This window comes from Lepidochelys kempii, chromosome 1 (assembly GCF_965140285.1).
Source record: "Lepidochelys kempii isolate rLepKem1 chromosome 1, rLepKem1.hap1, whole genome shotgun sequence".
In the NCBI taxonomy this organism is placed as follows: domain Eukaryota; kingdom Metazoa; phylum Chordata; order Testudines; family Cheloniidae; genus Lepidochelys; species Lepidochelys kempii.
Genome location: NC_136380.1, coordinates 1,438,986 through 1,449,512, shown reverse-complemented (window position 1 = coordinate 1,449,512; position 10,527 = coordinate 1,438,986). Strand labels below are relative to the sequence as shown.

The 10,527-nt window shown below is 45.6% G+C and overlaps 1 protein-coding gene across 2 annotated transcripts; it reads right to left on the bottom strand.

The window, feature by feature from the left end:
* Nucleotides 1–513: 513 nt before the first annotated feature.
* Nucleotides 514–9,249, bottom strand: LOC144930651 (olfactory receptor 52R1-like). Of its 2 annotated transcripts, XM_078853217.1 has the most exons (2): nt 9,219–9,249; nt 514–1,430 (listed from the first exon to the last, which is right to left on the bottom strand). In XM_078853217.1, the coding sequence occupies exons 1-2, from the start codon at nt 9,247–9,249 to the stop codon at nt 514–516; spliced, it is 948 nt and encodes a 315-aa protein (XP_078709343.1). The 2 variants fall into 2 exon arrangements, with proteins under 2 accessions (XP_078709343.1, XP_078709318.1); XM_078853192.1 differs by lacking the exon at nt 9,219–9,249 and having other exon boundaries at nt 514–1,512.
* Between the last annotated feature and the right edge of the window lie 1,278 nt (nt 9,250–10,527).

Below are 10,527 nucleotides of genomic sequence, written 5' to 3'. Positions count from 1 at the left end.
TTTTGCCGGGGACAGAACAGGAATGGAGTCTTAGAACTTAGTAAGTAATCTAGCTAGAGATGCAGTAGATTCTGTGTTCTTTAAATGGCTGAGAAAATAAGCTGTGCTGAATGGAATGGATATTCCTGTCTGTGTGTCTTTTTGTAACTTAAGGTTTTGCCTAGAGGGATTCTCTATGTTTTTAATCTAATTACCCTGTAAGGTATTTACCATCCTGATTTTACAGAGGTGATTCTTTTACTTTTTCTTCTATTAAAATTCTTAAAATTTAATTTAAAAGAACCGATTGCTTTTTTATTGTTCTTAAGATCCAAGGGTTTGGGTCTGTGTTCACCTATGCAAATTGCTGAGGATTTTTATCAAGCCTTCTCCAGGGAAGGGGGTGTAGGGTTTGAGGAGGATTTTGGGGGGGAAAGATGTTTCCAAATGGGCTCTTTCCCAGTTATATATCTGTTAGACGCTTAGTGGTGGCAGCAATAAAGACCAAGAGAGCCAGAGCACCAGGAGAAAACTTTAGGTTACTTTATGAGTAAAGAGCCTTAGAACCCTGTCCCGGATCTGTTTGGTCCTCACCCCATAGATGATGGGGTTTAGAATGGGGGGCACCAGAAGGTACATATTGGCCATGAGAATGTGGAAATACAGGGGCACATTGTGGCCAAACCGGTGCGTGAGGAAGGAGAAGAGAGCTGGGATGTAAGAGGCTAAGATGACACAGAGGTGGGAGCCACAGGTCCCAAAAGTCTTGAGTCGGGCGTCCTTTCTGGAGAGGCTGAAGATGGCCCTGAGGATCTGGGTATAGGACAAGGTGATAAAAAACACATCCAGACCTGTCAACAAGAATGCCATAGAGAGGCCATAGTAACTACTGACATGGATGTCAGTGCAGGCCAGTTTCACCACGGCTATGTGCTCACAGTACGTGTGGGGGACAATGTTGGTTCTGCAATATGGCCACTGTCTGGCCATGAAGGGATAGGGCAGTATGAGTATGCAACCACGCAGCAGCACGGCCAGGCCAATCTTAGCCACCACAGTGTTTGTCAGGATGCTGGAATGTCTCAGGGGATGGCAGATGGCCACGTAGCGATCCAAAGCCATGGCCACAAAGATCCCAGACCCCACCACTGAGAAGCAGTGAATGAAGTACATCTGGGTGAGGCAGGCACTGAAATCAATCTCCCTGGAATTGAACCAGAAGATGCTCAGCATTTTAGGCAGGGTGGATGTGGACAGAACCAGGTCGGTGACAGCCAGCATGCAGAGGAAATAGAACATGGGCCCATGGAGGCTCGGCTCCCTCTTCACGATGAACAGGATGGTGAAGTTCCCCAAGACAGCTATGACGTAAATGGTGCAGAAGGGGATGGAGATCCAGGCATGGGCTGCTTCCAGCCCAGGAATACCCAGCAGGATGAAGGTGGAGGGGTTGGTGAAATCGGTTTTGTTGGAATCTGACATGGAATAATGGAGAAGGTGTTCAACTCTGAGGCAGAACGGTATCTCCTGCATGTACCGTATGTTCCCCTGACTTCCTGTGTGTGCCCAGGGTCCAGGGTGATGGTCGCAGGACAAATGCCTGGGTGGAGAGAGAATGTTAATATGAGAGACTACATGCACTACTGGGGGCTGTTCTCATGGGGGAAGCAGATTGGTGGCTCTTCAGAAACTGAAAAATTACATTTTCATTATTCAGATAAATGAATTATGAACAACTGACCTTACTAAGGCCAATTCTATTTTTATGGTGCTTCACGCATCAATAATTCCTACACATCTGGGACTGTTTAGTTTAGAGAAGAGAGAAAGAAGGGAGCATAAGATGGAGGAGAACAAATAAAAGAATGCAACTGATTACATTCAAATGGAGAAACAGAGAACAGCTGCTAACCAGTAATATCTATAGACACTTAGTGATTCAAGCGAGCTAATTCCCCTAAGCAGAGGCAAATTATCAGCAAAACTGATTGGGGGAAAATTTTAGACAGGAAAATGGGAATTAAAATTGGGAGTTATTCATTATTAGATAGCTAAAAAGCCACAATTCCACAGTCAAGAATGTGGATGATTTTGGCTCAAAGCCCAGTTCAGTGGCAAAGTGAAGGCAGCAATTAGGGAGGAAATAGCAGTATATCACAAATGGGGAAAGGGAATATAGCTATCAAGTAATACAAATTGGAAGTTTTGAACATTGATAAGGGACATAAAAGACATCAGGGTAAATCCATGCTTGGCAGGCCTAAGGATCACAAAAAGGAGGTAATTTAAGTATATTAAGAACAAAAGAAATCCTAGAAAAGGTTTGTGCCAGTTCCTAGAGGGAGGAAGGAAACTTGTTAATGTTGTAGAAAAGGTAGATGTGTTGATGAAATATTTTTCTTCAGCATTTGGAAAGAAGCATGTTGAGGTACTCCTATCACATGAGGTGATGGAATAGTCTACAGTCCATTAGCTGCCAAGGAGGATGTTAAACAGCCTCGACAGTAGAACCTTGTAGTTACAAACACCAGAGTCATGAATCGACGGATCAATCACACATCTCATTCAGAAGTAGAAGTAGGCAATCAGGCAGCAACAAAGACAAAAAAAAGGCAAATACAGGACAGTTCTGTGTTAAACATAAAATATTAAAAAAAAAGGGAAAGTTTAAAAAAATGATATGACAAGGTTAGGAAACACTGGAAAAGCTGGTCTGGAATTTGTTCAAAAAAGGTCTAGGAATATAATTAATGCCAGTCAACAATATGATTTATGGAAAGAGGTCTTGTTAAATAAACACTGAGAACCGTGCAGTTGTAATAGACTCTGATTTCTCTAAGGCGTTTGATTTAGTAGGGAAAACATTCAGATAATAAAAGAACACTATTCAATATGAGTAGGGCATAGGTAAAATGGACTAAAAACTGGCTAACTGATCGATGTCTGAAAGCAGTTGTCAATGGGCCATTGTCAGCGAATGGGAGTGTTTCTAGTGGGGTTCGGCAGGGATCAGTTCTAGGTCTGATGCTATTCAGTATTTTCATCAATGATGCGGAAGGAAATAGAAAATCACTGCAGATAAAATTTGTGGACTACCAAAAGACTGGCGGAGTGGTTACAATGAGGAGGTGAGGGCTGGCATTCAGATTGATCTGGAGCATTTGGTGAGCTAGGCCCATGCAAACAAAATGTTTTAATATAATCAAATGCAAAGTTATCCCCTCTGAACAGGCAAATGCAGACCCAACCTACAGACTAGAGCACTGTATCATGGAACGTAGGTACCCACGAAAGGATTTAGGGGTTATTGTGGACACTCAACTCATCGTGAGCTCCCACTGAAATGATGTGGCCAAAAGGGCTGATTCGATCCTTGGATGCATAAGCAGGGAAGTGGTAAGTTGGAGCAGGGGGAGGATTTTACTTCTGCACATGGCACTGGTGAAACCGACTGCATCCAGTTCTGGGGTCCACATTTTAAAAAGGATGTAGAAAAATTGGAAAGGGTGTGGAAAAGAGCCACAAAATGATTGGAGACTGGACAAAATGCCTGACAGAGAGAGACTTAAAGAGCCATTCTTATGTACTGATGTTATCAAAAAGATGATCAAGAGGAGACTTTCACAAGGAGAAAACCGTGAGTAATAACAGGCTCTGTAATCTAGCGGAGAAAGGCAGAGCAAGACCCAATAGCTGGAAGTTGAAGCCAGACAAATTCCGGTTGGAAATAAGGGGCAAAGGTTTAGTAGTGATGCTGGTCAACCTTTGGCACAAACTGCAAAGGGAAGTGGTGGATTCTCCAACTCCTCATGTCTGCAGAGCTGCCGTAGCACTTCAGTGTAGACACTACTTACACTGACAGCAGGGGTTCTCCCATCAGCATAGGTAATCCACCTCCCCGAGAGGTGGTAGCTAGGTCGATGGATTCTGTCAACCTCATGCTGTCTACACCAGGTTAAGGTTGATACAGCGACATCTCTCTGGGGTGTGGATTTTTTTGTATTGCAAAAAAGCAAATGCAGTTTTGTGTTTCATTAACAGAGGCATAGGATGCAGTGCTGCTTAGGCCACAACTGGAATCTTGTGTCCAGTTCTGGGCACCACATTTCAGGAAAGATGTGGACAAATTGGAGAAAGTCCAGGGAAGAGCAACAAAAATTATTAAAGGTTTAAAAACATGACCTATGAGGGAAGATTGAAAAAACTGGGTTTGTGTAGTCTGGAAAAGAGAGGTCTGAATGGGGACATGATCACAGTTTTCAAGTACATAAAAGGTTGTTACAAGCAGGAGGGAGAAGAATTGTTTTTCTTAACCTCTGAGGACAGGATGAGAAGCAATGGGCTTAAATTGCAGCAAGGGAGGTTTAGGTTGGACATTAGGAAAAACTGTCCGGGTGGTTAAGCACTGGAATAAATTGCCCAGGGAGGTTGTGAAATCTTGGAGATTTTTAAGAGCAGGTTAGACAAACACCTGTCAGGGACAGTCTGGATAATGTCCTCTCATGAGTGCAGGGGACTGAACTAGATGACCTCTCAACTTCCTCTGGTCCTATACGGCTGTGATTCTGTGCCTTCTACGCACTCCCCTCCTGCCTGACTGACATTTCGAGGTTCCTTCCAGTCCTATGATGCTATGATTCTATGCACTATAAGGTGGGTAGAAAGCTGGCTAGATTGTCGGGCTCAACGGGTAGTGATCAATGGCTCCATGTCTAGTTGGCAGCCGGTGTCAAGTGGAGTGCCCCAGGGGTCGGTCCTGGGGCCGGTTTTGTTCAATATCTTCATAAATGATCTGGAGGATGGTGTGGATTGCACTCTCAGCAAATTTGCGGATGATACTAAACTGGGAGGAGTGGTAGATACACTGGAGGGGAGGGATAGGATACAGAAGGACCTAGACAAATTGGAGGATTGGGCCAAAAGAAATCTGATGAGGTTCAATAAGGATAAGTGCAGGGTCCTGCACTTAGGACGGAAGAACCCAATGCACAGCTACAGACTAGGGACCGAATGGCTAGGCAGCAGTTCTGCGGAAAAGGACCTAGGGGTGACAGTGGACGAGAAGCTGGATATGAGCCAGGAGTGTGCCCTTGTTGCCAAGAAGGCCAATGGCATTTTGGGATGTATAAGTAGGGGCATAGCGAGCAGATCGAGGGATGTGATCGTTCCCCTCTATTCGACATTGGTGAGGCCTCATCTGGAGTACTGTGTCCAGTTTTGGGCCCCACACTGCAAGAAGGATGTGGATAAATTGGAGAAAGTCCAGCGAAGGGCAACAAAAATGATTAGGGGTCTGGAACACATGACTTATGAGGAGAGGCTGAGGGAGCTGGGATTGTTTAGCCTGCAGAAGAGAAGAATGAGGGGGGATTTGATAGCTGCTTTCAACTACCTGAAAGGGGGTTCCAAAGAGGATGGCTCTAGACTGTTCTCAATGGTAGCAGATGACAGAACGAGGAGTAATGGTCTCAAGTTGCAGTGGGGGAGGTTTAGATTGGATATTAGGAAAAACTTTTTCACTAAGAGGGTGGTGAAACACTGGAATGCGTTACCTAGGGAGGTGGTAGAATCTCCTTCCTTAGAGGTTTTTAAGGTCAGGCTTGACAAAGCCCTGGCTGGGATGATTTAACTGGGAATTGGTCCTGCTTTGAGCAGGGGGTTGGACTAGATGATCTTCTGGGGTCCCTTCCAACCCTGATATTCTATGATTCTATGATTCTATGCCTTGGCCATGTTGAAAAATTCTTAGAATTGTTCCTCAGCCCTAACACCTCCTTACTTTCCAGCAGATAAAAGTCAGGTAACGGCCCCCTTCCCTCCCACCCCCCCCCCACCGTTAGCAGTCAGAGCACTGAAATGCAAGAGGAGGACGTGACAGGCTCTGTGCATTATCACACAGCTGGCTCCTGAGGTCTTTGCTCAGTTCTCACTCCAAGGGGAGTTTTGCCTCAGTGGGACCTAAGCAAATCACGGGCGACAGACTCAGAATTTGGCCTTGTCTTGTCCACCTACTAACACCTTTCATCCTGAAGGATCCCCTGTGCCACTCAAATGCAGCCACCTTGAGGCTGGAGGCCATCAGTTGGAGTGGGCAGGGGTTGCACAGAAAAGAAGGACATTTCAGCCAGTAATACTGGAGCAAACCCATCCCCTGTGGCAAGGGCCCTGGGATGTTTACTGGCTGTGCTGAGCAGAAAGGACCCCAGTCCCATTCTCTGTCCCATCATGCCCATGTTGCACTGGGTTTGTTGAGCAGGTGAGCTCCTCCGCAAGAGATGGTACCTGTGAATCCTGAGATGGAAGCCACTTCCCTGGGAATCTCCCTCTGGCAGTTGTGTCCCACACCTCTCTCACCCCAGCATCTCCAGCAACATCCCATGCCAAGAACTGACATGGGTGTGCCGCATTTATAATATAGCTCTGTGCAATCCCAGTGGAGTTTGCTCAGTGTCTACTGGAGAAACAGCATCTGGATGTAAACAGGCTGGAGACAGGCCTGTCTGCGCTTCTGTACTATTTATTCAGCTTTAGGAATAAACAGTAATTAAGGGACCTACCCAAAGGGAGATGAGAACTCTTGGGCTCTGCACCGAGTGACAGAGGAATTGGCTGCCCTGTGCATTTGTGTATATTTAAAAATTATAGTCAATTAGGAAGAAAACTAGGGATAATGTCAAGATCTCCATAGGGTCAGATACCCTGTAAATGCCCAGGATTTACTAGACAGACAGAACTAGACAAAGATGACTGAATAGAAAAATGAACGCCTCCATTGAAGGATCTTCAAAACACCTAGCAAAGGAAAGTCACTATGAACAGATCCCCATTACACAGATAGGTAAACTGAGGCACGGTAAAATATGAATTGGCCAATGTCACACAGAGACTGAATGCCAGGATGACACACAGAACCCAGGAGTCTGGACTTCCCTGCCGTAATCACAGTCTTTCTGTCATGCCAAGAGGGAAATGGACTCCAGCTCTGACAGGGCCTGTGTGTTGGGTGGGATGCAGAGGAAAGTCTGGAAGAGGGAGCCTTCACCATCTTCCCAAGGTGAGTCTGAGGTTTTCAGAACTAGCTGGGGTTTGTGAGCTCCCCACTCCTGTGAGGTGTGAACTCCGGGACTCCACTTCCGCTCCCACTCAGAAACCTGCCAATGCATCACAGTCACTGGGTCGCTTCAGGGGAGCAGATTTAGTAAACGCAACACCACAGATTGTTCCTGTGAATAGAGGGCAGCCGTGGGCCTGTCCTGGGGACAGAGGCCCCGCCCTCCCCACACACCTAGCCTGGAACAAGGGGGACCCTACAGGCAGGCTAGAGACTGGATTAGTGTTTGCATTGGATTTGTTCTCTCCCTCTTGGTTCATTTCCTCCCAGTGTCTCCCAGGTGGGATTGAAATCTAATGTTCCAGGCTGAGTCAGACTTTCCAGAACTGCCCTGCTGGAGGGTGCTTGGCTTCCCACAGCTGCACTCTCTGCCTGCTCTTCTGGCTAATCAGGGGTATTTCTCTGGTGCGGAGCATCTGGGTGTTTAAGCCCTGGAACGAGACTGACCGAATTCTCCTGTCCGAGCCCAACAGGGGCCCCATGTCCACCTGTATTCAAGTTACAAACACTCAGTAGCTCGCAAGCACGGTTTGACCTTCGTCTGTAGCTAAAGGTAAAGGGGGGGAGGGGCTAGGTCCTGATTTGTCTGGATTATTGTGTTTACAATTTATTATTATCTGAACTGTGGTAGCCTCCAGAGGCCCCGCTGCAGTTCATGGTCCTTTGTGCTGGACCCTTTGCAAACACAGAAGAAGAAACAGCCCAAAGGAGCTTAGAAATCAAATCAAGACAAGCCACAGTTACCGTGTAACAAACCAGAAAGGGGCCAGGTGGGGACATGGGGGAGTAACAGCGCTAAGAAATGCGTGATTACTGGGTGAGAGAGAGACAGCTGAAATGCACAGCCCTGCCCTGGCTGTTAGAAGTATGCCCGTGGGGGTTACGATCCCCCTCCCAGTCTGGGCTGCAAGGCCTCTTGGTCTGAGGGTGTCTCCCTGTGCGGGCTCTCTGCCCACGTCCCCCTTGCTCTCCCCAGCTGCTCACTGCAGCCGGCTCCAGACAGCCCCAGCTCGACCTCCAGCCCCAGCTCCAGGCCCAACTCCAGCCTCCCGGTCCCAGCCCCGAGCTCCAGCTCCTAGCTCCAGCCCCACCTCCCATTGCCCCGGGGCCTGTCAGTCTCAGGGGTCTGGTTTCCATCGACCCTCCCCTTTCCTTTTGGTACTGGGAGATAGCCAATGAAAAATCATCACTAAATTTAATCATTTTTGTTGTTCTTTTCTGAATCTTTTCCAATTACAATATCTTTTTGAGATGGGGCAACCACATCTGTGCACAGTATTCTAGATGTGGGCGTACCCTGGACTTATATAGAGGCAATATGATATTTTCTGTCATATTATCTCTCCCTTTCCTGGTGATTCCCAACATTCTGTTTGATTTTTGACTCCCAGTGCACCCTGAGTGGATATTTTCAGAGAACTATCCACAGTGTCTCCAAGATCTCTTTCTTGAGTGGTAACAGCTAATTCAGATCCCATCATTTAATATGTTTCAGAGGGGTAGCCATGTTAGTCCATTTCAGCAAAAACAACGAGGAGTCTTGTGGCACCTGAAAGACCAGAAAGCTTATGCTCTAATAAATTTGATAGTTTTTAAAGTACCTCCTCACAAGACTCCTCATCATTTTATATGTATAGTTGGGATTATGTTTTCCAATATTCGTTAATTTGCATTTATCAACATTAAATTTCATCTGCCATTTTGTTGTCCAGTCACCCAGTTTTGAGAGATCCTTTTGTAACTCTTTGCAGTCTGCCTGGGACTTAACTATCTTGAGTAGTTTTGTATCATCTGCAAATTTTGCCACCTCACTGTTTCCCCTTTTTCCAGATCATTTATGAATATATTGAATAGGACTGGCTCCAGTACAGACCCCTGGGGGACACCACTATTTACCTCTCTCCATTCTGAAAACTGACCATTTATACCTATCCTTTGTTTCCTATCTTTTAACCAGTTACCAGTCCATGAGATGACCTTCCCTTTTATCCCGTGACTGCTTACTTTGCTTAAGAGCCGTTGGTGAGGGACCTTGTCATAAGCTTCCTGAAAATCTAAGTACACTATATCCACTGGATCTCCCTCATCCACATGCTCGTTGACCCCCTCAGAGAATTCTTGTAGATTGGTGAGGCATGATTTCCCTTTGCAAAAACCATGTTGAGTCTTCTCCAACAAATTATGTTCATCTCTGTGTCTGACAATTTTCTTCTTTACCATAGTTCCAACCAGTTTGCCCAATACTGAAGTCAGGCTTACTGCCCTGTAATTGCCGGGATCACCTCTGGAGCCCTTTTTAAAAATAGGTATCTTATTAGTTATCCTTCAGTAGCTGATTTAAATGATCGGTTACAGACCACAGTCAGTAGTTCTGCAATTTCACATTTGAGTTCCTTCAGATCTCTTGGGTGAATCCCATCGGGTCCTGGTGACTTATTACTGTTTAGTTTATCAATTTGTTCCCAAACCTTCTCTAATGACACTTCAATCTGGGACAGTTCCGCAGATTTGTCACCTAAAAAGAATGGCTCAGGTTTGGGAATCTCCCTCATATCCTCAGCCATAAAGATCGATGCAAAGAATTCATTTAGTTTCTCCGCAGTGGCCTTATCACCCTTCAGTGCTCCTTTAGCACCTCAATTGTCCAGTGGCCCCATGGGTTGTTTACCCGGCTTCCTGCTTCCGATGTACTTAAAAAAATTGCTATTACTTTTTGAGCTGTTCTTCCAATTCTTTTTTGGCCTTCCTACTTGTGTTTTTACACTTCACTTGCCAAAGTTTGTGCTCCTTTCTATTTTCTTCACTAGGATTTAAAGTCCACTTTTTAAAGGATGCCTTTTTGCCTCGCTCTGCTTCTTTTACTTCGTTGTTTAGCCACTGTGGCAGGTTTTTGGCTCTCTCACTATGTTTTTTAGTTTGGGGTATACATTTAAATTGAGCCTCTATTATGGTGTCTATGAAGCTTGCAGGGATTTTACTTTTGGAGCTGGACCTTTTAATTTCTGTTTAACTACCCTCCTCGTTTTTGTGTAGTTCCCCTTTCTGAAATTAATTGCTACATTGTTGGGCTGCTGTGCTGTTTCCCCACCACAAGGATGTTAAATTTAATTATTTTATGGTCACCGTTACCAGAAGTCCAGCTATAGTCACCAAAAAAAAACCCAAATCCTTCCCCCCTAGATTTGAAAGTGTCTTCTTTCCTCATTGGTCCTTCTGGTCAGGTGCCAACTGTTAGGATATAGATATTCAGGCCTATATTCTATACTCTAAGTGCATTCTTATCAGTTGGCTAGTTCTAGAGGTATAAAAGAAAGAATCAAAATCACTGTCTGCCAGTGTAAGGTCCTTCTCTGAGGGTGACAGTCTGAGGCCCTGTGTTTAGGCTAAGGCCTTGCAGCAGAAGCAGCCATAAGCTGGGAAGCGACCGGTCACCTCCT

Excerpts from the sequence above, each read along its gene's own strand:
- LOC144930651 (XM_078853192.1), bottom strand. The coding sequence starts at position 1,512 with ATGCAGGAGATACCGTTCTGCCTCAGAGTTGAACACCTTCTCCATTAT.